A 25,924-nucleotide genomic window follows, 5' to 3' on the forward strand; every position below is an offset into this window, starting at 1 on the left:
ATGAAAAGCAGATTTGGCTCAGTTTTAGTCTGTGAATTAAGCCACGTACTACAGATTTTGCAGCTGGAAGTTTTGAGAAGCCTGGAGTGAATATTGTCTTTGAAAGGTCAGCAGAGAGCATCCACTTTCATGCTTCATACTCTGTGGTGTTCCAAAGTAATCTTACAGAGTTGCTTCTGTAAGAAACTGGTCATGCTGAGCCATGGTAACTTCTTGAGTATGTGTATTTTCTTCTAAGGAGGAATAGTCACAGGGTTTAGTAGTTCATGGCATGATTAGGGTTGGAAAAGGCCTTTAAGATCAAGTCCAACCACCTAACACGACCACTAAACTATGTCCTGAAGTTCCACGTCTGCACACCTCTCGAACACCTCCAGGGCCAGTGACTCCCGCAGCTCCCTGGCCATCCTGGTCCAATGCCTGACCACTTTTTCAGGAAAGAAATTTTTCCTAGTCTCCAGCCTAAACCTCCCCTGGCACAACTTAAGCCCGTTTCCTCTTGTCATATTGCCACTTACTTGGAAGAAGGGACCAACAGCAGCCTCACTACTGTCCTTTGTGTATCTCCAGCCAGAGCACATAGATGAACATGAACTTGCTGAGTCATGTGTTTAATACACCTTTGTAACTTGCATGAGCATTTGCAATTTGTGCAGTTTGCTCTCCAGAGGCAGAGCTGAAGGCACATGCTAGCAGTTACTTGTGACTCCAGAGTGCAATTCCCACTCTGCCTCAAGAAGCATTTGGAAGAGCTTTGCTTCTGGCTTTCCAAAGCATATTTGAAACATAACTCAGTGGCAAGCTTTGTTTTGGAAGTGGCCTCGCTCCAGCAATGGATTTGTCAAGTCTGTTTATCCCAATTCCTTCCCTGGCTTAATAGGCTGAGAAAGTAAAGCCGTTGTGTGGGTGGGTGGCTGAAAATGGTCCATATGGATATTGTTGCAATTTGTGCTTCATAAATAATGGCAGTTGCTCCATAAGCCTGTAATCGACTGAAAATGCATTAAAAGATAGCATGGAGGCACTCAGACTGCTACTTAAAATCCTTAGCAGCGGTCAGTCAGGAGGAGCAGGAGATTCCTCAGGGGGGAAAGGAGCTGTGCAACATGAAACGCTGGGCTTCAGATGTGCTGGAAGTCAGTTTTCTTAAATGTTTACTGAGGAATGTGAAACTCCTTAAATCCTTGAGAAAAGAAAGCTGTTCTGTCTGCACCGGGGCCAGGTGATGGATGCTAATAGCAACAGGATTGCTTCCAAATAGCCGCCGTGTTCATTAGGGCCTGTGTCTGAAAAAAGAGCTGTGGCTGGTGAGTGGGAGGTGGAAGGACAGGGGCAGGAGGGAGATTAAACCATCAAAATTCCAGAGAATTCAGTGTTTTGTGTCAGGAACGTTTCTGGCCTCTCTGTGGCTGTAGAGCCAGCAGTGTGGGAGCCAGTCTGGAAGATTGCCTTGCTCCCAGAGCTCCTTGAAGCAGTCACTGCTCAGAATGCTGGTGCAGAGTCCTGTCACTTAATTTGCTCTTAATTAGGCTCAACAACACAGGCTGTGTGTTTTTGATATTCAGATAGGAGCCAAGCCAGGCATTGGAGCCATTGTGGGCTATGAGCATATGTGGAGGAGAAGGAGGGTGAGCAGGGAAAGGGAAGAGGGTGAGTAGGACAAGTGCTGCCTTTCAACAGGCAGGGGAAAGGTGTCAAAATAGCATTTCACAGAAACTCGTGGGTGATCATGAGGGATGGAGCCATTGAACTATGAGGAGAGGCAATGCTCTGGTGTGAGCTCTTGAGACTCCCCTCCAGGAGTGCTGGGGCTGGAGTGAAGGGTGTCTTAGCTTCTCACCCATGCACACAGACACCATCCAAAATTGCTTTCAGGCTGCGTTTGGCCAGGATGACTCTGGTCCTTTGGATTTGCTGAACTTCAACTGAAGCATCTTGTTTACTCAAACACAGAGTTCAGTTTTGGGCCCCTCACTGCAACAAAGATACTGAGTTGCTGGAGAGTATCCAGAGAAGAGCAATGAAGCTGGTGAAGGGTCTGGCAAAGAAGTCTGAAGAGGGACTGCTGAGGGAACTGGGGTTGTTCAGTATGGAGAAAAGGAGTCTGAGGGGACACCTCATTGCTCTTTGTATGCTTGAAATGTGCTGGCTGAAAGAACATGTCCTAAGAGCAAGGGAAAGAGTATTGAGTTAGAGGGTGAGGCTCCTGGGAGGCCATGCAGAAGGAAAACAGACTTAAGGAAAGCCTGTTAGCACTCCTACTCTAACTACCACGTTGGCACAATGCTGTTTATCTTTTTTCCTTCCCTCCCCCCCCCCCCCCTTTTGATCACAAGTTAGTAAGATCTAATTGTCCTTTACATAAATGGGTTTGTAATCCTCACTAGATTACCTGATGTTAAATTTGTTGGCAAGGTTACTGCGCTACAGGCTAGCAAACTTGCTTTCTTTCACAAGAAGTCATGTGTTTACCACTTGGCCCAATGTGGTATCTAAACCTGCTGTTGTTTAGCTGTTAAAACTTTTTGAGAGGCTGAAAAGAAGGTTTAGTCTTTTTTCCTAGTCATTCTCCTAGAGGAAAAGAGGCTGAGGGGAGACCTTCTGGCTTTCTAAAACTCCCTGAAAGGAGGCTGGAGCCAGGTCGGGGTGGCTCTCTTCTTAGTAGTAAGTCATAGGACAAGAGGAAATAGCCTGATGTTGCACCAGAGGAGGTTTAGGTTGGACATTAGAAGAAACTTCTTCACTGAAAGGGTACTCAAACACTGGAACTTACTCCCCAGGAAGGTCATTGAATCCCCCTCGTGGAGGTATTTAAAAGCTGAGGAGATGTGGTGCTGAGGAACATGGTTTAGCACCAGCCTTGGTACAGTTAGAGTATGATTGGACTCAATGATGTTAAAGGTCTTCTCCAATCAAAACAATTCTATAATTCCATCTCCTAATCTTCACCTCTGACTAGATATAGTTGGAGCTGAACATCAGGAATACTCCTTCCTACACCTGATACTCTCAAAATATCTGAGGGGAAATTAAAATGTAACTCAACTTGCTCATTGTGTTGTCACTTTCGGTTGAATGCTCTAAGAATGATTTGAAAATGGTGAAGGCTGCTTTGTTGTGATTCCAGTTCAGGAGAGATAGAGCACTACTGGAGAGAGTCCAGCAGAGGCTACAAAGATGCTGAAGGGCCTGGAGCATCTACATGAGGAGGAAAGGTTGAGAGAGCTGCGACTGTTTAGCCTGGAGAAGAGCTGCCTAAGAGGGGATCTGATCAACAACTAAGGGGTGGGGGACAAGAGGATGGAGCTAGGCAATTTTCAGTGATTCTCACTGACAGGACAAGGACAGTGGGCACAAACTGAAACCCAGGAGGTTCCTTCTGAACAGGAAGAACTTCTTTGCTGTGGGGGTTTTGGAGCCCTGGAGCAAGTTGCAGAGAGAGGTTGAGGAGTCTCCTTCTCTGGAGAGATTCCAAACCCACCTGGATATTGTGATCACTGGCAACCTTCTGTGGGTGACCCTGCTTTAGCAGGGGGGTTGGGCTAGATATCTTCAGAGGTCCCTTCCAACCCCTACCTGCAGAGGTTTTGTGAAACAGTGATTTCTTGGTAATTGCTCTGCATTCTTCTGCTGGTAATAAAAGGCAAAGATAGCTTCTTTTGCTTTTTCTGGAAAAACTAGACTCTTCAGATCAATACTCTTAAATTCTTTTATTTCCTGGGTAGACCCCCACTTTTGGGAGAGTAAACTCCCACCTTTCTGTAGTCCTTCAGTTGGAGGAGTATCTTAGTTTCACCTGTACCTATTGTGTACAGGCCATGGAACATCTGGGCATTCAGTACAAGCAGATGAACTTTCCAAGGATCCTGATCTGTCGTAACCCGGATCCCATTCACCTTGGTGCCGACACTGGTGGCAGGAGGGAGCTCTGCAATCCAGAAATGCAATGGAGCCCTCCTCAAAAGGGCCTGTAGTGTCCTTGATCATCCATGATCTGGCGGCACTCGCCAAGTGTGAAGTGCCTTTTTAAAGCGTGCTTTTCTCATTTGTGCTGAAAAAGGACTTTGAGGCTTCCTGTGCAGATAGGACTTCTGTGTTGTATATGGGATCTTTCCAGTCCCTGGTGAGTAAACACAGCTGGCTGTTTTGGGAAAGGGATTTAACATCTTTGCATCCAAGCTGTACAAATAAGGCATCAAGCTGGACTGAATTATTGGGTGGTGTTTTCTGACTTTTACACCGATTTAGGGGCAAGCAAATGAAAAAACAGCATCTCTTAGCAGGCTGCCTTCAGCCCATGAAGGGGGAAAATGAGTTTCTCCTCCTCCTCCCCCCTCTTCGGAAACATGAGTAGAACAAGCAGCCTCGATGACTTATCAATGTTGGGTTATCATGCTGTAATTTACTGGGCAGCCTTTTGCTGTCCAGAGCCGCCCACGCGCGCGAGTCAATGGTGCCTTTGTTTGGGAGTGCTGGAAGAATGTATGATCTAATGGGGTGGTGGGAGTTCGCCTTCATTCCAGCTCACTCAAGGCCGTGCTCATTTCCCCCCGTGTCCCAAACTCGTTTCCTTCCTCCTTCCCTGTCTTAGTACAGGAGCCCAGAAAAAGCAACCCATGTTTATATCTCTGGGCTTTCTTAAAACCCAGGTGCCCCTCTGTGGTGGAGCTCTGTGTGCCAAAAACTGTGGCTTGGTGAAACGTGGATTGTGATGGGGTCATTCAGGCATTTCTCATTCATGAGGTACGTGTGTAAATCTCCAAGCTCTTTAGGTGAAGACAAGAAAATAAACCTAAGCTTTCTTATTGCTAGGTTGTGTTCCCCTATTGGCCACTACTCAGCATTTAAGAGCTGTCATCCATGCTCCTCTGTGGAGCTATTTCCCCAGTGAAGATCATCAGACAGTGGAAATCCTTCATTTTCATTCTTCAGATGCTGGATATTCCATTTGCTTGTGCAATACTCATGCTTTCAACTTCCTCCTCCTCCACAATTTTTCCCAGAAAGGCTAGGGTGTAGCTGTAAGGACATTTTGCTCTGGAACTACAATGATTTCTTGCTTTCTGTCACAAGTTTGGCTTTTTCACGCGTGTGTGATGCAAGCGACATAACTTGCTGCTTATGTGTCTTGCAGGTGTTGGGCTGTTGTTGTTTAACAGGAATTTTCATTCCAAAAGAGCAAGTTGCTCAGGATGTTTCTCTCTTTCTCTCCTTAGAAGCACTGTCCTGCTTTGTTGCCCATCTGCATGCTGTACAATCTTGTCCAGCTCCTCAGGATGGGATAACTCAATTATCCTTAAATATTCCTCTCTTACCTGCAGTGTCTGTGCTCCAAGAGGGAAGCCTTTAGGAGGGGTTCTAACATAGGAGGCTGAACTAAATATGAGAGTAGCTGAAGACTTGGAGTGCTTGGCTGGCTGAAGAAGCTGATCAGTCTTAAGCAAGATCCTGTGAACTTGCTGCTGTCCGTTGATATCAGTGTTTCCATCCTTTGCAATTCACTGCTCTTGTGAGATTCTAGTATCTGTGCTACCATTTGCACGTGGTGGTAATGTAAGAGTGGGAGAAGCTGCCTCATGCTGTCACCAGCAGCTCTTTAATTTGTCAGAGAGTAGCAGATGAGTGTCTTGAAGCAGCAAAGTTGGTCTGTCTGCTTGTAGCTGGTCCAGCATTATTGTGCTAGGTGGTGGGGAGAGTTGATGGTTCAAGAAGGGCCAGAGTTGAGGTGTGAGTTAAGGACAAGATAGAGGAATGGCATGGGGCACATTCTAGCCTAGTGAACTGGGAAAGCTGGCCTTTCTTCGTGGGAATGGTGGGGAAACCTGTCAAGTAAGAACAAAGTTTAACCATTTCATGACTTGCAAAGGTTTGGTTCTTTGCCCAATATCATCTTCTTGCAGGGAATGTGAGTGGACCAGTAATCACAGAATCACAGAATGTTAGGAGTTGGAAAGGGACTTCTGGAGAGTGAGTCCAATCCCTGTGCCAAAGCAGGTTCACTTAGGGTGGGCCACACAGGAACACATCCAGATACATCTTGAAAGTCTCCAAAGGAGATTCCACAGCCTCTCTGGGCAGTCTGTTCCAGTACTGTTCCCTCACAGTAAAGAAGTTTCTCCTCATGTTGAGGTGGAACCTCTAGTTTATACTTCTTGTTCCTTGTCCTATTACTACTACTGAAAAGAGCCTGACACCTTCATCTTGACACATACACCTCAGATATTTATAGATGTTGATAAGATCCCCTCTCAGCCTTCTCAAGACTAACAGCTCCAGGTCTCTCAGTCTTTCTTAGGAGATATGTTCAAGTCCCGTAATCATCCTTGTAACTGTCCATTGGACTCTCTCCAGCAGATCTCTCTCTCTTGAACTGGGGAGCCCCAAACTGGACACAGTATTGCAGGTGTGGTCTCACCAGGGCAGAGCAGAGGAGGAGGAGACCCTCCCTAGACCTGCTGGACACACTTCCCTTGATGGACCCCAGGACACCATTGGCCCTGTTGGCCACAAGGACATATTTGCTTCACATAATGGAAGCAGCAAGTGTCTCTGGGCTTATCTCTTCCAGGCATCTGCTCACAATCCAGTGCTTCTGGTTGGCGTGCCAGCTGGCGGGACCTTTTCCTGATGTAAATTAGCCATTCCTTCTCAGGGGTCTGAATACAAGGAGGGCTTTTGTGTGTAGGGGAAATATTCCTTACTTGGAGGGAAAGGGAGGAGTTTCTGAAGATCTAAATAGCATTTGCTTACATTTTTCCAGCATATCTTTATGGTTTTGAGTGTGTGGCATTTCCTGGGGGACCCTGAGATCCTGGAGTGAGTGATCAGCCTGCTAAGGAAGGGCTTTAATTGCTGGTGACATCTGGTAGCTGTGGTCAGCCCAATATTGTGAGAGGGTTGTTGGGGGGAGCATCCCCTGTACAACAATGCTGAATGTTTCCAGGCTGCTGCCTCTGCAGGCACCCAGATTTGCCCCTTGGTTCAATCTGTAATTGCAGTGCTGTCTGGAAGGCTCAGACATGTGTTTGCCTACTTTAAAGAAAGGTACCATGTGGGGTTTCCTACATCCCTGACTTACCAAAACAAGCTGGGTATTCTGTCACTTCCTCACTTGCTGCTGGACAGCTTCGTGCCTCAGGAAAAGCACCTTGATGTTTTAGTAACAGCGATCTGTGGAGAATAACAGTTGAGATTGTGTAGTAGTGGCTTCCCTCGATCTCTGAATAAGTTACCTATGGAGGCAACAGAGAGATAAGGGCAACAAAGCTGGTTAAGGGTCTGGAGAACAGGTCTTGTGAGGAGCAGCTGAGGGACCTGGGGTTGTTTAATCTAGAGAAAAGGAGGCTTGAGGGGAGACTGCATTGCTCTCTACAGCTTCCTTGAAAGGAGGTTGGAGCGAGGGTGGGGGGTTGGTCTCCTCTCCCTTGTATCAGGTGACAGAAGAGAGGAAATGACCTCTTACTGTGCCAGGGGAGGTTTAGTTTGGACATTAGGAAAAATTTCTTTTTCAGTAAAGAGTGGTCAGGCATTTGACCAGGCTGCCCAGGAAGGTGATAGAGTCATCCTCCCTGGAGGTGTTCAAGAAATGTCTGGACATGGTCCTTTGTGACATGGCTTAATGGTCATGGTGGTGATGGGATGATGGTTGGACTCTGATCTTGGAGGTCTTTTCCAACTGAAACAAATCTATGATTCTAAGATGTGTCAGGTTGCACTGCCCAAGTGCTGAGCTCATGGTTGCTAATTGCTGCACACTGTCTTTGTACTACAGAACTTTTATAGTAGACCTCTGCAGTTCTTCCTGCAGAGCAGACCTGCCACTGCTCAGTACACAGAGGGAAATGTTATCTGATACTTGACACTATCAGACACTTCTAAGCCAAACTGAGATCAAAATAATTAGCAGTTTCTAGGAACAGGGGAACAATGCCTTTTTGTCTTCCCAGTGAAATGTTCCCAGCTGCCTTTCACCTGGTTATTGCTGCTGCCGTTTCTCACAGTGTAGCAGGAGATGTTTATTTGGCCCTGCAAAACTTGAAAGCAACCTGGGCAGATTATCTTTGTTAAGAAAAAGGCTTTGCAATCTTGAAGAGCCCTGTGAGCTGCTAGGCTGCTAAGCACAGCTTTTAGGTTGGGTATGAACAGTGGGGAAACACATTTCAACCCTGTGTCAGCTGGTCTTGGGTAAACTCCATTGTCCTAGCAGTATTTACCCAGGACAAGCTGATACGTGGGGAGCACACAGCCTCTCTGTGCATTAACTGCATTCCTCTTTAATGCTATTATCAGGATTTCTCAAGTACTTACTCTGCCAGCTGAAATAAATGTCTTTTTCACCCAGGTTGTTGGGTCTGGTGGGTTTTGAATGCATTTCCTCTTGCCTGCTGTGTAAAACCCAAGCTGAAAAAGGGAGGGCCCTGGCCATTTAGCACAAGGGATTTCTGTGGAAAATGTTTTGGCTGCCCAGAGCGCTGTTTGCACGTGTTGTGCCTTTAGCTGAGCTGGAATTTTTTCAGGAAACTGTAAGAGACTGCTGGGGAGCAGGGACCATAAGCCAGTTGTAGTAGAGAGGAGAAGAATAGCTCCTTTTCAGGACGTGCAGGCTGTGACCTGGCCTTTCTGCTAGAGCAGAAGGTTTTGTGTGGAGCGAGAGTGCATGCCCGGCCCCCTCTTCATTCCCAGGATTCTTTCAAAGTGTTTCCTCCCCAAAATCATCTTGGTGAAGCTTGAATGGATTTTTCCTCAATGCCAGAGGAATGCATTGCTAGTAGAACGCTAACTGCTCCCAATCAAAGTAGCAGGGTACTCTTGACAGTTCATTTGCCGCCGTTTAATTGAATGTTCTTCATGCTGTTGGCTCTGGCTTAGTTCCTCACCCCTCTTGACTCATGGAGTGGGTGCTCTTGCCTGATGCCTTCACTGTTCTCATTTGTCATGAAAATTGCCTAAAGAAATCCCACCAGGGCAGACTTTCAGCCTCACATTTTGCTTTGTTTCAGCACACAGCTCAAAGAAAACTGTCTCATTATGCTGATGACAGTTTTATTAGTGACAAAACAATTTTAGCAGGTTTTTCAGTTGCTGCCTATCCAAGGGTGAAGTTGGTGAAGTTCTCAGGCAGGCAAGTTGCAAGTCAATATGGTTGTTAGGGTTTTTCTTACCAAAAAATGAGTCATTTGCTTCCAGGGCTCCTTGCCTTTATCTGGAAAAGACGGATGGGGAGGATATCATAGAATGGTATGGATTGTAAGGGTCCTTAAAGGTCATCTAGTTCCAACTCCCTGCCATGGGCAGGGACACCTCCTAATAGACCAGACTGCTCGAGGCCCTTGGGTTTGTTTACCACGGGCCTGAAAAAGATACTTGTGCACACCTGGTCTATTGGTTTGTGTCTGGTGTGCTCACCTTGAGTTCCTGAAGGAACTTTTCGCCTTTGAAGCATACTTTGCCTTCAGTGAGGAGCTCTGTCCTTGAGAGGAGACTGTGTGGCAGGAGAAATGGGAAACCTGGGAGGTTCTGATTTGTACATGTGATGTTTCTTCTTGCCTTACATTGAGATTCAAAAGAAAAATACTAACAAACAAATGGAAGCAGGATTCTTTTCTTGTGTTGATGGCAAGGGGGAGGGTGTACTGAAGCTGCATTATACTGTTAGGTGTTGGTCCTTTAGATATTCTAGCTCTTAAGGAAACAGTTTGGCATTAATGGTGTGATTGCTTCCACTTGTCTTCTGCATGTAAGAAGATCTTGGCTCCAAGCCAATGGCATGTTACTACTGAGCAAGAGACAGGTTATCATAGAATTGTTAGAGAATCACTTCATTTGGAAACTGCCTCTAAGATCATTGAGTCCAACCATCAATCCAACACCATCATGGCCATTAAACCACATCCTTAAGTGCCATCCCCATATATTTCTTGAACACCTCCAGGGATGGTGACTCCACCACCTCCCTGGGTTGCCTAGTCCAAATCCTGACCACTACTTCAGTAAAGACTAAACATCTGGCTTCCAGTCTTGCACTTAGGTCATCTGTAACATCTCACACGATATAAATAGGAAAGGGTATTTTGTGGGAAGCATTGGGAGGGGTGTATCTGCATGATACTTCAGTGGCCTTGCATGTCATGCACAGATAATACTCCTTGGCAGGTTGGGCTGTTGGCTTTCAACACAAGATTGTTCTTTATTTAGGACATGGAAATTGCTTTAGGTTTTTTGGGTGCTTTATGTCTTGATTTTTACTTCATTATTTTTCTGATATGCTGATTTCTAGCCCCTTTGCCATGCTTTTCCTGCTACTTCTGGTGTTTCTAGCAGCCTGGAAGGACAGAGGTTGCTCCCCTGCTCTGGCTGGGCTCTGGATGTGATGTCTCATGCATGCTGGTCCCAGTTTAACCAGTGGGCAGCCCAAGAGTGAGAGCTGTGGTTCATGACCTGATTCATTGCCGTCGGGTTTTGTGTGCACTTTGAGAGCCACGCTGTTCTTGTTACCTGGTGCCATCTGGTCTGCTCTAACTTGAGAAGAGAGCCACTCTGCAGCAGGTGCAAAGCCTCGTGTTAAAAATTAACATGCTGGAGTTAATAGATTGTACAAGTTGAGGTTAAATCCATGTGACTTCTATAAGCAGAAAAAACCTGTTTCTCAGATGGCTGAAACTCTTCTAGCAGCTTTTCTTTCAGTCAAGCAAGGGACCAATGATGGCTGCAGGCTCTGAGGAAAGCAGTGATTTTTTTTTTTCCCTTTTTTTTGGAGGTGGTGGGAGCATGAAAGAGCTTGGCAAGGACTAAACACCCAAGGTTTTGTGCCATGCAAACCTCATGTTTTAGCAAGTTCTGTACGTGCTCCAGGGTGTCCTGGTTGTAGAGAGTCTGCTCGCTGAGGTGGAGCAAGAGCAGCTGGCACACAGCTGTATGTCTTCTCCTGGGAACATGTCCCTCTGCTGGCAGGGATGGCAGAGGAAATGTGCTATGGCCCTCTTGCCCTCAGGAGTTTGAATCCCCCAGGCAGCTGTTTTACCTGTTAGGGGTTAAATGCTCCAGTCCCCGGAGAAGAATGTGTGAAGAATGAGCCACTGATTGCCCCAAACCTGTTAGGAGATGTTAGGCAGGGAAGTGGGTTTACATTTTTCCTAGGGGAGGGAGAATATGATTAATGTGTAAATTATTACACTTGGATCTCAGAAGTGTCATGGTGACTTTAATCATATGATCTGGGAAACTTAAACTTTTTTTTAATCTTTCCCAGGGGATGAGTAGAAGAGGGCGTGCTCTGTACTTCAGTGCTGGAGGAGAGGCTTCCTGAGAAGTAGAAAGCTTGGGATATTGTCTGTTTAGGGAGCATTTAGAGGTACAATCCAGGCTCTACAGCCTCTCTGGTAATCCCATTCCTCCCATATATGTATTTGGGAAAAAAATATTATCAAATGGTATGGATAACTTGGAGATAGCCTTAGATGCAAACTGTTCATAGCTCTCATGTAATCTGTTGGGGTAAGGACACCTGTGGTGATGTCTGCAGAAGAGAATTGCAGCATGTGAGATGTTTGGTTGTACAGAAGTCTGTAGGTCTATTTGTCTACTTAGCCTGCCCTCAACTTCTGCCTTCTGTTCCTTTGTCTTTGCTGGGAGACATAGTTCACAGGATTGAAAGAGAGAAGTCTGGTGCTACTGGGAGCTGTTCATCCTGCTGGCGAGCACGAGAAGAGATCTTTCTTCCAAAGAGAATTGCAGTGCAGCTCTCTGAGTTGAGTCTGTCTCACATCTTTCTTCTCTCATCCACAGGAAAGGCCTTTGACATCACCTATGTGCGTCTGAAGTTCCACACCAGTCGGCCGGAGAGTTTTGCCATCTACAAACGCACCAGGGAAGATGGCCCCTGGGTGCCCTACCAGTATTACAGCGGCTCCTGCGAGAGCACCTATCGCAAAGTCAATCGGGGCTTTATTCGGACTGGGGAGGACGAGCAGCAGGCCCTCTGCACGGATGAGTTCAGTGACATCTCCCCCCTCACCGGGGGCAACGTGGCCTTCTCAACGCTGGAGGGTCGTCCCAGTGCCTATAACTTTGACAACAGCCCCGTGCTACAGGTACGTGAGCAGGAGCACATCAGCTGGGTGGTCTGAGTTGAGTCAGTTCAGTCCTTGTGAATGCTGGCTTTGTGCTGACAGTGGGCTGCGCTATGACCCATACTCGTATTGAAAAGCCCTTGCACAGGGAAGTTGGGATGGACAACCCAAAGAGATGCTTTTGAAGGAAGAGGTGAACTCTTGACTAGGTTTATGGTACAAAAAGCAAAATTATTCCATTAGGGATGATTTGTCCTTGGATATCATGGAGATAGAATAGAATAGACCAGGTTGGAAGAGACCTTTGAGGTCATCAAGTCCAACCTATCACCCAACGCCATCTCATCAGCTAAACCATGGCAACGAGCAACCCATCCAGTCTCTTCCTAAACACCTCCAGGGGTGGGGACTCCACCACCTCCGTGGACAGCACATTCCAATGGCCAATCACTCTTTCCATTAAGAACTTCTTCCTAATATCCAGCCTAAACCTCCCCTGGTGCAGCTTGAGACTGTGTCCTCTTGTTCTGTTGGTGGTTGCCTGGGAGAAGAGACCAACCCCCACCTGGCTACAAACTGTACTGAGAAAGTGATTATAAAAATGCTTCAAATATGAGATCTTCAGCGAATGGATGCAAATCTCTGCCTACTTAGAAAGCAGCTGTGGGCATTTTGCTGTTGCTTTAGAAATAAGGAAGGTAAAACCTCAGTTAAATATTTGAGGCATCCATGGGTGTTTTGAACACAAAAATTCAAGAAATGTGAGGTTCTTCTAAACAAACAAAAGGTTATTGGAAACCCTGAGCTGTTCTCCTCCACATGTGCTGCAGGGAGCTTGGTTTTACCCACAGTGTGTGTTATCTTGGGGTTTTTTGTTGTTAGCATTCACAATGCCACTTGACATGGAGGGAAGACCTCATTGCCATTTACAGCTACCTGAAAGGAGGTTGGAGTGAGGTGGGGATTGGTCTCCTCTTCTTAGTAAGAAGTCATAGAATGAGAGGAAATGACCTGAAATTGTGCCAAAGGAGGTTTAGGTTGGATATTAGAGTGGTAAGTCATTGGAACAGGCTGCCCAGAGAGGTAGTGGAGTCACTGTCTCAGGAGCAGTTCAAGGAATGTGGGGACATGGCAGTTTAGGATGTGGTTTAATGGCCTTGGTGGTCTTAGGTTGATAACTAGACTCAATCTTAGAGGTGTTTTCCACCTGAAACAATTCTGTGGTTCTGTGATTCTTACTGTACTAGGTAAGCAGTGATGCAGCTCAGCACAGTCATACGCACATAGGGATGAGCAAAGGAAAGTGACATTGCAAAACTGTAACAAAACCAAGGAGTTACTGATGACAGTTGTTGGCTGAAGGTGGTGTGGAATCTGGGGACAAGGAGGGCAGGGTACTGTGGTGAAGATGCTGTGTAAATATTATGAAGAGCTCTTGTGCTGCAAGCCAGATCTGTCTGTTTTGCTTCCGCAGTCTTATTCCCCTGTCTGTGTCTCTTCACCTGGTGTGGTGTATGTCTGTGGACAAATGTGCCCTAAAGCTCTTCCTGTTCGTGCCATGTAGCTTTGCAGGAAAGCTGTGGTTGGATGGATGTGTACAACTAGTGTGTTTGCTTAATTGCTTCCACTGAGCTTCTTGCTGGAGACATTACCAACTGCTTCGCAGCTGAGAGCAGTCCAGATGTGCAGAGGCACTGGAAAGTGTATCCAGAGAAGATCAGGGTCTAGAAAACAAACCAAAACCAGGAGGATATGGTATAAGGCCTCTTGAGCAGGACATGTGAGCTTCTGAGGTGCAGAGGGGAAAACAATGAGGAAGAAATGTGCTGATTAATGAATGGCTTTGAGAGTCCAACTTCTAATGACAGAACTCATCTGATGGGATTTCTGTCTTCTCTAGGAATGGGTGACAGCTACAGATATTAGGGTGACTCTCAATCGTTTGAACACATTTGGAGATGAAGTCTTCAATGACCCCAAAGTTCTCAAGTCTTACTACTATGCAATTTCTGATTTTGCTGTGGGTGGTAGGTGAGTAGACAAACCTTTGTACTCATTCAAAGCTTTTGGTCAGGGTGACTAGAGTGCTTTAAAGATTTTGATTATGCTCTTGTGGTACTACTAAGCTCCAGTTGTTATTGACTGTCTTAAACCCAAAATGCAGTAGAGTGAATCTTAGCAAGCTTGCAAATCCTGTGGATAACCTATTGTAGTTATAATTGCAGGGCAGACAGAGTTTGATTATATATGTATATTCCCCCCCTCCATTAGCCCAAATGTGAAGCTGTTTGGGAGGGTGAAAGGTGAAAAGAGTGACAAAAAAGTCAACTTTTTTTTATCCCTCACTGTGTGTGGTTTTTACCATGTTAATAATTTTCTTTTCTATATCTGTAGAATTAGTCAGTAGAAAATCTCAGCATCTCTGCTTCACATCTATTTTTGGGAAGTATCCCCTAGGAAGATCTGAAGCTTTGGACAATGTCATGGTTGTTCTTGGTTGTCTTTTGCCAACACACGTTGCAGAAAGCTTAAATCTCAAGTTGTTGATTATAAGCTGTTTGCCTAAACAAGAGCTGAGGCCAGAACAGTTTTTGGACTGTTTACAGAGAGCTGTCCTGAGACTGGGATTTGACAGCGTGGGGATTTGCCTTGGCTGCACCACCACGCTGTGGAGATCCCTGGGCACCTGTATTAGTCACCTTTGTGCTATGTGATTTCTTACTGGTACAAACACACCGCCAGCATGCATGCCTTCTAGACTCTCATGAGAGAGAAACTGTGGAGAGTATGTTAACGTAAAGCAAATAAACCTCTCTACTTCTACTCAGCTTACTCTATTTCAGTGACAGACTCTGAAAGAGTTGGTTGATGTTCTCACATTTGTAAATGCCTAACGCAAACATACTACACCTATTTGTTTGGAAAGGACATTTAAAGGTCATCAAGTCCAACCCACCGCAGACATCAGGGACATCTGCAACTAGAGCAGGTTACTCAGAACTTCACCCAGCCTGACCATGAGCACTTCCAGTGGTGGGGCATCCCACTTCTCTGGTCAACCTGTTCCAGCGTCTCCTCACTCTCATTATTGAACTTCCCGTCATTATGTCTGATCTAAACCTGTGTCCTTTCAGTTTAAAATCATTGCCCTATGTCCTGTCACTACAGGCCGTGGTAAAAAGTGTCTCTGTTTCTTGTAAGGCCCTCCTTAGATACTGAAAGATCTCAGTAAGGCCTCCCTGGAGCCTCCTCTTCTTCAGGCTGAACAGCAGCAGATATCTTCTCAGTTTTATGACCATTTACCATTGCTGTTGTCTCACCTCATATTTTCAGATCTGGGCTTAGGTTTTGGGTTTGCTCTGTGAATCACCTGGATCCCTGAAGTTTAAATACATGTTCTCTGTCTCCTCAACCAGATGCAAATGTAACGGGCATGCAAGCGAGTGCATGAAGAATGAGGTTGGGAAGTTGGTCTGCAACTGCAAACACAACACCTTTGGGGTCGACTGTGAAAAGTGTCTTCCCTTCTTCAATGACCGTCCCTGGAGGAGAGCCACAGCAGAGAGTGCCAACGAATGCTTGCGTATGTGTGGCCATGCTTGAGGGGAAACCTCTCAGAGGTTGAATCTTCTGCCTCTGCTGGCATCCAGGAGCTGGCCCTCCATGGCTTTAACTTGTCTTGATTGCACTTAGTCAGCGTTAAGCACAGTTCTGGTGGTTTTCAGCAGAGATTTTGCAGGACTGCTGATCATTTCACTCCTGTCCTGTAGGAGCTTTCTGGTAGATCCCTAGAGGGGATCATCTCTTTTCTGAAGCAAGATAGGAGTGACCCTTGTGAAAGAGATGTGCCACAAAAAATGTACAGGCTTTCCTGCATTTAGTATACTGGACTACCACCGACCTTCCAAAAGTTCATTTAGCATCCACTGACTTCCTCTTGTATTTGGATTATTGGTTTTTATAGTTGCTTGTTGAATATTTTGTCCAATTTAGAGGCTGTTGCAATAGCTGTGATTCACAAACGTGCATCTCTGTGACTGAATGCCAGTTTATTTTGTTTGGGTTTCTGTCGTGGACCACAGCTTCTGGTAGTTTACTTTATGGGGAAGCTTTTTAGACAGCAAAGCTTTCTTCCTGTCTGACCCCTGGGTGTTTTGATCAGTCCCAGCTGTCTGGTCAAGACTTGTGGCTTTCCTCAACAGGCCAGTGAAACCCATGTCTCCTACTTTTTGGACAGAGAGGATCTGTAATCTAGGGGAGAAACTCTCCTCACAGCATGAAATCAGCCTTGCTGTTATCTTGTCTTGCTTGTTTGCACAACTGAGATCAGCAGGGCAGCATTTCAGCTGCAAATGGCAGCCTAAAGAGGAAAAAAGTAGGTTAGAAAATGCTGGTTCTCTTCTGGATGTGGATGAGAGCGGTTTTGAGGAGCCTGTTTCACTGCTGTATCTTTACTTCCACCTGCCCATGTTCAACTATCACAAAACCTTGCTTCCCCCTTTTTTGTCTCATTGATGCACAAAAGCTTCAGGTGATCTGTGCGTACATCTCAGGATGGTTATAGGCTCCTGCTCCAGCTCCTCTACAGTTTTATATCTGTGTAGTGAGTCTTGTGACTGCAGGGCTTGTGTGACCACTTATGCTCTCTAATGATGGTACCCTTGTCTTCACAGCTTGTGACTGCAATGGGAGGTCACAGGAGTGCTACTTTGACCCCGAGCTGTACCGCTCCACGGGCCATGGGGGGCACTGCACAGGCTGCTCGGATAACACTGATGGTGCCCACTGCGAGAGGTGCAGGGACAGCTTCTATCGTCTGGGCAGTGAGGAGGGATGTCTGCCCTGCAGCTGCAACCCTGTTGGTAAGGACCAGCAGCAACTGTTTCTGCTTGCAATCTCCTGTGCACAGAAGCTTGCTTTTCTCTTGGTTACACAGCTAAGTGCAAAGTACAGGGTGAAAAATACATAGGATCATCACAGAATCCTTTTGGTTGGAGGGGACCTCTAAGATCATCCAGTCCAACCATTATCTAACTCCACCAAGGCTGGTGGTGATTCAACCACCTCCCTGGGGAGCCTGTTCCAGTGTTTGAGAAACCTCTCAGTGAAGAAGTTTCTTCTAATGTCTAATCTAAACCTCCCTTGGTGCAACTTGAGGCCACTTCCTCTCGTCCTGTCTCTTGTTACTAATGAGAAGAGACCAACCCTCACCTGGCTTCAACCTCCTTTCAGATAATTTTGTTTACCTTTTCTTTCCTTTTCCCCCTCCCATGTAGGAAATGTTTATTGGGTTGTGCTTTGGTTTAAATTACCCTTGGATCTAACAACTGGAGTCAGGATGGCAGGGGCAGATGGTTCACCTCTGCAGCATTTGCTCCTTCAAAAATGTCTTCTGAAACAGATGTTGTTGTTGTTATTTTTTGTTTGGTAGGTTTGGGGATTTTGGGGAGGTTTTATCTGTGTGTGTGTGTTGGGTTTTGTTTTGTTTCCCATTGTGTGCTCCCAGCACTGAAGAGCTCATTTAAATTCTTAAACAAGATGATGTGAGGGGATATTTCTGGAGGTTGGTCATACTGAAGAATTGTAGTGAACTTCAGCTGAATCAGTTTCTCCTACTGAGTATCCAAGCACTATAAATACAAACCAGTGAAACCTTAAACACAGAAAGGGGTGGGGGTGAGAAAAATCGAAGTAAACTCAAAATATGTAGTTAAACCCATTAAAAATAAATTTAAAAAACCCTAGAAGGACAAAATTCTGTTAGGAGGACAAATCTTTTGTAGTCAAGGGAACCACTTGACCTGTATAGAGTAATCCTGTAACTACACAAGCCCACAGCAAAGAAGGGGGAAAGGAGACAAAAGGGTAACAGATAGTAAGATGTGAGGTTCCAAAATAGAGTAGCTGGAATAAGTAATTGCTTGCAGCATGCCCTATAAGCAGACAGCAAGAGGTCTGCCAGGGTACATCTCCTATCTAATTTGGTCAGAGAGTTGCACAGTTGTGACTTTTTGACCAAGAAAGGCCTCTTTCTTTCTGTGCTTGCTCTCTCAGATCCTCGTGTCACATCTTATTTTAAGAGGGATGAGGGCTGGTGTCAGCTGAGACGGTTGAGAAACAGGGAGGTGACTTCTCAGGTCTTTATAAAGCACTCTGAAATTTGGCCTTAACTTAGCCATCAGCTTGTATCCCATGGCACACTGGCACCCTGGGTGCATTTGAAACCCCTGGATAGGTTTAAATTGCCTTTTCTTTTTTGACCAAGTACTGCTTTTTCCTGGAACTGCAAAGGGGATCTGAACTTTGGCTTTTATATAGTAAAGGTTTTTGAGTTGTTCTGTCCTGTCCAGCTTAATTATTTTGTAACTCTTCACTTTGTTATAATCTTCTGCTGTGGACTGAAGTGGAAAGAAGCAACTATTTCTGTATATTAAAATACTTTTTCTTCTGGTAGTTAACCGTTGCAGTGCTGGCAATTCCTAGGCTGTAGGCTGCGTCAGTGCTTGGGAGAAAGCATTTTGTCTGCCACACATTAAAGACCTGTTGCTTTCTGTGCAAGTCCTCTTGATCAGAGCAGTACTGAGGGAAATACCCTTCCAAAAATGTGGGGTTTGCTCAAGTGTTTGTTAGGCATAATAGTGGCACATATAGCCTTGCTCCAAGGAAGTGGTTTAGGCTTCAACTTGGGAATCAAGGAGTAAATAAAAGCTTGAAAGGGAGAGACAGGGATATTCCCTGATAAAGAGGACATGGTGATTATGGAGAACACAGAGGATCCAGGGAATAAAATCTCAGACATGGTGTGCTGCAGGGTAAAACAGGCATGGTCTTAGGGCCATGCAAAGGTAGCACTGAGGACAAACCAGGAATAATAATGAGATTGCAATTTGAAGTTTATATGTAAAAAGGTTGACAAAAAGACTGGAAAGCTGTCTGTCGTTTGGAAGGTTAGGTAATGATTCAGCATCTCTAGATTCCCTTTCCTAAGGGAAAAAATCCCTGTGAGCTACAGGCAGGCAGTCCCTAGGTAAGCTGTGTTTCCACCTTTCTTTCCCCATGTTTCTTGCCCATTGTGTAAAGCAGGCTGATAGAGAGCCATGTGGGTCTGCTGAGGTGCCTGTCCCTGCTCTCCCCATAGGCTCCCTCAGCACGCAGTGTGACAGCTATGGCCAGTGCAGCTGCAAGCCCGGTGTGATGGGTGAGAAGTGTGACCGCTGCCAGCCAGGCTTCCACTCTCTCTCTGAAGCTGGGTGCAGGTAAGGAGGACTGCTACTCTCTAGAATTAAAACTAGGTGCTTTTTCACTTCTCTGTGTGGCTCTTAATGGTTTATCCTCTCCCCTGACTCTCTCAGGCCCTGTTCTTGTGATCTGGCTGGCAGCACAGGGGAATGCAATGTTGATACGGGACGGTGTGCATGCAAGGACAATGTTGAAGGCTTCCACTGTGAGAGGTGAGTTTCAATTCCCAGGGCTTTGTTTCAAGAATGAGAAACATCCAAGCGATGGCCTGGGGTGAGCATCAAGGAAATGAGTTCTCTTTCCTTCACATCTTCAGATGCAAACCTGGGTTTTTCCATCTGGATTCTTCCAATCCAAGAGGCTGTACCCCCTGCTTCTGTTTTGGACACTCTTCAGTCTGCACCAATGCCATTGGCTACAGTATCTACAGCATCACCTCCAACTTCCAGTTTGGTAAAGTGGAACCTTCCTTTTTATGGCAGATTGAGCTGTAGACACAAGTCAGAAGCCATTAAAAAAATCTTCCCCTTCCTCTCTGTGCAAGGCCACAAACCTTGAGCAGGCAAAGCTGGGATCTCTCTTTGGGGAGTGCTGAGTTAATTCTGAAGTTCCTGGGAGCTTCCATGTCTACAGCTCACTTGTTCAGTTAGGGAGGAATGAATTCACAGCCCTAGCCTCAGGCACCCAGCACTAATGTACGCCATGCAGGTGCAACTGGGAATTGCAAATATAAAGGGCTTGAGAGAAGTGCTGGCAAAGGAAGCGTTTCCTCAGCTATAAAACCAAATTGAGAGTTTCTGACAGGATTATAATCACTTTAGATTTGGTGTTTATATACCTCTGAATAAAATGCAGTTGTGTTTCTGATGTAAGTCTGTAAGCTCAGCAAAAGTCTTTTTTCATAGTTCCCTCTGTTTGCATGTTCTCATGCTGCCTAGTCTGAAAAGAACATATCTTTAATTAAAATTCCACTGCAGAACAGTTTGTACAAAGGCCAAAATGCTTATCAAGTTGCAGGGAACTGCAGGTTTCCCCATCCCTGCTTAAGCTCTTTAGAAGAGAAGATTTTGAACAAATAGTTGTGATAGGGCTCAAAGTTCAGAGGGTTCAAGTCAGCACTTGAGTTAGGGGCTTAACATGGAAAGGTGATGATGACTGTCTATGTCTTCTTGCACAGCTGCTTTCAGAAATGTGTTAGTGCCGGTGTACAGGCTCACAGAGCTTGGCATGAGAGGTGTGTGCGGAGCTGCATCTTCCAAGGGTGTTAATCCTTGCACGTTTGGTTTTTGCAGGAGAGGACGAGTGGCGTGCCGAGCAGCGCGATGGCTCTGAAGTCTCGCTGCAGTGGAGTGCGGAGAGCCAGGATATCTCTGTGATCTCTGACAGCTACTTCCCCATCTATTTTGTTGCCCCACGTAGGTCATTTGAGAAGTGAGGCTTTCTGTGCTGCTTGTGCCCTGTCTGTTCTGTTGCCTAACTGCAACCATTTCTGCCCCTTTCAGGCAAGTTCTTGGGCAACCAGGTTTTGAGCTATGGGCAAAACTTGACGTTTTCCTTCCGCGTGGACAGGCGTGACACGCGCCTCTCTGCAGAGGACCTGGTGCTGGAAGGGGCTGGGCTGAGAGTGTCAGTGCCGCTCATTGCCCAGGGCAACCCTTACCCCAGTGAGAACGTGGTGACCTACACTTTCAGGTGAGAGGATGGTTTGGGTTGGAAGGACTTTAAAGATCGTCTGCTTCCAGCCCTCATGTCATGGGCAGGGATATCTTCCATCAGAACAGATTGCTCAAGACCTTGTTCAACTTGGCCTTGAACACCTTCAGGGAGGGGGCATTTGTGACCTCCCTGGGCAACCTGTTCCCATGTTTCACCACCTTCATTGTGAAGAATTTCTTTTCCAGTTTAAATCGCCCTTCCAGCTTCAATCCATTCTTCCTCACCCTATCGCTACAAGTCCTTATTAAAAGTGCCTCCCCAGCTTTCCTGTAGACCCCGTCAGGTTATGGAAGGCTTTCGCCAGAGCCTTTATTTCCCCAGGCTGAACAAACCCAACTCAGCCCATGCCTTAAGAGGTGGTGCCTCAGCACTCTGATCGTCTTTGTGGCCCTGCTCTGGACCTGCTCCAGCAGTTTCATGTTGTTCTTGTGTTGGGAACTCACAGTTCCAATGTGATGGGAGCAGCTGAGACCTACCCCGAGGTTCACCTGGCCTCTGAGCTCTTGAGGAAACAAGCAGCATGAATTTTAGCTCAGAAGAGTGGTCTTATCAGGTTAATTTGAAGCTCGCTGTCCAGCAGCGTTGTGTAACTGTGTGTGAACTATGTTGCTGCTGGAAAGGGTGTGTTAAAAGGGTGCAGCTGTTAGCATCTGAAGGCTTTGCTGATAATATATGGCTCTTCTCCCTAGGCTCCATGAGGCTGCAGACTACCCGTGGAGGCCTGTTCTTACAGCATTTGAGTTCCAGAAGCTTCTGCACAACTTGACTTCTATCAAGATCCGTGGGACGTACAGTGAGAGAAGTAAGTCGCTCAGCTGAATGTTGCAGAAATAGTTGTGGCAGCTTCTTTGGTAAAGCTTCTGCAGACCGCTTTTTACCTAGCCTTTCTGTGTAACAGCTTCTCCCAGGCCTCCTGAAGAAGACATGGGGTAAAATGTGTTGCCTTTTGAAAGTTTAGAAGCTGAGCACCCATCCCCTGCTGATTGTTTACGTCTAAACATGGGGTTTTGCTGCATTAGACAGCCAGTGTCTTCCAGATCAGTAGAAATGTGTAGCAGAGGGTTCTGAAGAATGACATGTAGGAGAATTGCATGGAGTGTACATTTCGGCCTCGGTTTCTGCCACACCTGGAATGGTTACATCCTCCCTGTTGCCTGGTCCTGCCTTGGCTTGACAAATGGGAAGGAAAAGGTCTCAAAAGCACTGCCTGTGCTGAACTGGAGTTAAAGTTCCTTGTAATGAGAAGTTATTTAAGAACTCACACATAAATTTGGAGCAAAACCAGCTTTTGTCCTTGGGTGCTGTTGTGTGAGGAAGTAGTTTTTCAGAAAACTGCAAAGGTAGAATTTGCATTTGGGAAAGGTGGGAAAGCTGCAAGTGTTTTTCAGCAGAGGTGACTCACAAAGAGGAATGTGGGGCTGTGAAATGGAGGGGAGGAAAGCTGTGGAACAAGCCATCCCCTAAGTGCTGTAGCCACTGCTCTTACGTGGGAGCTGAGGCTCTGCTCAGTGCTTTGCTCTGAGGAGTTTACCCGCAGGCATGATGTGCGGACGCTGTGTCAGAGATGGTGCATTAAAATTGCTGGGAAAATGGTTTGTCCACCTTGGAAAGACAGGAATTGGGTTTGGTGTTTGCATTGGAAATGCAAACCACACACGTGCAAGATGTAACGTACTTAACTAACTGCGCTTGCTCACATGCAGTTCCCAGCATCCTTCTCTGTCTTGTTATTCTCAACTTCCCTGCCCTGTGCATCCCCTTCTTGATCTGTGTTGCATCTTTTCTCATCTGTCTAAACCTTCCTGAAGGATTTTGCTTCTTGGTTCACTTTACCAGCTGCAAGCATCCACTTGTCTGTCCCTGGGACCATTCAGATGTGTGGTTGGTGGAGTGGTGCTGAGAGCCTTTGTGGTTACAAAGCGTTTCCCCTCTCTTGATGCTTTCTAGGTGCTGGTCACCTGGATGATGTTACCATCACAAGTGCTCGTCCTGGACCTGGCGTGCCTGTGCCCTGGGTTGAGAGCTGCTCCTGTCCAGCAGGATACGAGGGGCAGTTCTGTGAGCGCTGCTCCTCTGGGTACCGTCGAGAGACACCGGGCCTCGGGCCCTACAGCCCCTGTGTGCCTTGTGCTTGCAATGGGCACAGTGAGACCTGCGAGCCCGAGACAGGTAAGATGGGACCATAAAACAGGGAGCAGCAAGAGGGCTGCTCTTCTTTTGGAGCTGGACAGTGAAGCAAAACCCATCTTCCTGTCTGTTGCAGGCGTGTGCCATTGCAGGGATAACACGGCGGGGGCTCACTGTGAGAAGTGCAGTGATGGCTACTACGGAGATGCGACAGCAGGCACAGCCTCAGACTGCCAGCCCTGCCCGTGCCCCGGCAGCTCGAGCTGTGCCATCGTGCCCCGCACAAGGGAGGTTGTGTGCACTAGCTGCCAGACTGGCACTACAGGTGTGTTCCTACACCACCCTTTTCCCCCCTGCCTCTATACCCCACATGCCTGTGGAAACCTCTCTCAAACCAGTTTTGGGGCTCTGACCTGCTGTAAACAGCACTGAAAGCTGTTGTGTCTTCTGGTTCAAATCCTTCTGCCTTCCTGAGCCCTAGCTTCTCTCCTGTGTGGGGATCACATAGAATACATAGAATACATAGAATAAACCAGGTTGGAAGAGACCTTCAAGATCATCGCGTCCAACCCATCACCAATCCAACTCCGCCCAAGCAACTAACCCACAGCACCAAGCACCCTGTCAAGTCTTCTCCTAAAAACCTCCAGTGATGGCGACTCCACCACCTCCCCAGGCAGCCCATTCCAATGTGCAATCACTCTTTCTGTATAGAACTTTTTTCTAACATCCAGCCTGAACCTCCCCTGGCGCAGCCTGAGACTGTGTCCTCTTGTTCTGGTACTGCTTGCCTGGGAGAAGAGACCAACATCTGTCTGTCTACAACCTCCCTTCAGATAGTTGTAGAGAGCAATAAGGTCACCCCTGAGTCTCCTCTTCTCCAGGCTAAGCAACCCCAGCTCCCTCAGCCTCTCCTCGTAGGGCTTATGTTCCAAACCCCTCACCAACTTTGTTGCTCTTCTCTGGACTCGTTCCAGCAAGTCAACATCCTTCCTAAACTGAGGGGCCCAGAACTGGACACAGTACTCGAGGTGCGGCCTAACCAGTGCAGTGTACAGGGGCAGAATGACCTCCCTGCTCCTGCTGGCCACACTGTTCCTGATGCAGGCCAGGATGCCATTGGCCCTCTTAGCTGCCTGGGCACACTGCAGGCTCATGTTCAGTCTACCGTCGACCAGCACCCCCAGGTCCCTCTCAGCCTGACTGCTCTCCAGGGCTGCTGCTGTTCTTTGTGTCTGTCCCTTAAGAACAAAAGGGGAACAAAGGCTTCATCTAAGCAGCCTGCTCTGTGTGCTGTGTAGGTGAGTTGTGATAGCTTCTAACAGAGTTCTGTCAGTTGCATGGTGTTGGGCAGAAAACAGAACAGAATGAAAAAAGCCAGGAAGGTGGGTCAGGCTGAAATAAAATTAGAAGAAGCAATTTGCCAGCCAAAGAGGCACTGCAGGATGCTTGCAGAGGAGGGCCAGTGCCCTCCCTAGGAAAAGCAGGAAGACTGCAGTGACTCAAAAACTGAATTTATGCTCAGTGGTTTTAAAGAGAAATATGTGAACAGGTTCAGATCATTTTCTTAGCAATAAACCGTGAAGGCTGAGCTTCTACCTGAGCCATTAAGAGCCTTTTGTTCTGCCAGTGAACAGCTAGGCAGCTTCCTTTGCTTCTCTTCTGATTTTCAGCCTGGCATGGCAGAGTCCGAAGTACAGAATACCCAGAAATGCTTGAAATGCTTAGAAAAGCTCTTGACCATGCACAGAGGCACCTCATGGAGGTTCCCATGGGTGTCATTGCTCAGTCCAGAGCTCCAGTTTCCCTGTACCTCAGGTGTCCGTACAAGCTCATTTTGCTTCTATCTCTATGATTGCACAAGAGTTCCTCCTGTCTCCTGCTGCCTTCTTGGTGTGTGACAGGGAAAATGAGGGGAAAGACAGTTCATGTGTGCAAGAATTGTTTAAGAAATGGAGCTAGTAGTTGGCTGGGGAGGTGAAACCTGCAGTAAGCATAGGGAGCTACTGAGTTGGATGCTTCACTGGCTGCCCATGGAGGTTTGACAGATCTTGTTGGCAGTGAGGTTTTGTGGAGCAGTGACACCCCACAGAGCTCTACCTGCTTGGACTTTTAAATTAGCAACAAACTGCAGCAAGTAGGTTTGGCTTAAAGGGATAGGAGGGAAATGAGGAGCTGAAATTCATCATGCAAAGCTTGAGTGAAAAAAGCAGCTTAAGTTTAAGGGAAGGGGTTTGCATGTGGTTTTAACAGCTTTATCAATGATCTGGATGAGGGGGTTCAAGTGCACCCTCAGTAAGTTTGCAGATGACAGCAAGTTGGGTGGACATGTCAATCTGCTGGAAGGCAGGGGAGCTCTGCAGAGAGATCTGGACAGGCTGGATTGATGGGCTGAGGCCAACATTATGAGATTCAATGAAGTCATGTGTTGAGTCCTGCACTCAGAAGAGGAGGCTGAGGGAAACCTCCTAACCCTCTACAACTGCCTGAAAAGAGGTTGCAGCGAGATGAGGGTTGGTCTCTTCTTGTGTGCAACAGCAGATGGGACAAGAGGAAATGTCTTCAAGCTGTGCAAGGGTAGGTTCAGGTTGGATATTAGAAACATTTCTTCACAGAAAGGGTTCTCAAGTATTGGCACAGGCTGCCCAAGGCAGTGGTGGATTTCCCTTCTCTGGAGGGATTTAGAAGGTGTATGGATGTGGTGCTGAGGGACATGATTTAGTAGTAGTGGCTTAGCAGTAACAGTGGAAGTGTGAGCTCTAGGTGAGCGGTTG

The 25,924-nt window shown here is 46.7% G+C and overlaps 1 protein-coding gene across 1 annotated transcript in view; it reads left to right on the top strand.

Annotated features, from left to right (window-relative positions):
* Positions 1-25,924, top strand: part of LAMC1 (laminin subunit gamma 1) — a 73,993-nt gene that overhangs the window by 34,432 nt on the left and 13,637 nt on the right. The window contains exons 2-13 of the mRNA XM_054165641.1: positions 11,785-12,089; positions 13,969-14,099; positions 15,485-15,651; positions 16,742-16,930; positions 19,207-19,324; positions 19,421-19,519; positions 19,624-19,760; positions 20,600-20,722; positions 20,810-20,999; positions 21,713-21,825; positions 22,971-23,192; positions 23,287-23,475. Coding sequence (XP_054021616.1) covers positions 11,785-12,089; positions 13,969-14,099; positions 15,485-15,651; positions 16,742-16,930; positions 19,207-19,324; positions 19,421-19,519; positions 19,624-19,760; positions 20,600-20,722; positions 20,810-20,999; positions 21,713-21,825; positions 22,971-23,192; positions 23,287-23,475 — 1,983 coding nt within the window. The remainder of the gene's footprint in view (positions 1-11,784; positions 12,090-13,968; positions 14,100-15,484; positions 15,652-16,741; positions 16,931-19,206; positions 19,325-19,420; positions 19,520-19,623; positions 19,761-20,599; positions 20,723-20,809; positions 21,000-21,712; positions 21,826-22,970; positions 23,193-23,286; positions 23,476-25,924) is intronic.

The sequence above is a fragment of the Dryobates pubescens genome, chromosome 11 (assembly GCF_014839835.1).
Source record: "Dryobates pubescens isolate bDryPub1 chromosome 11, bDryPub1.pri, whole genome shotgun sequence".
In the NCBI taxonomy this organism is placed as follows: domain Eukaryota; kingdom Metazoa; phylum Chordata; class Aves; order Piciformes; family Picidae; genus Dryobates; species Dryobates pubescens.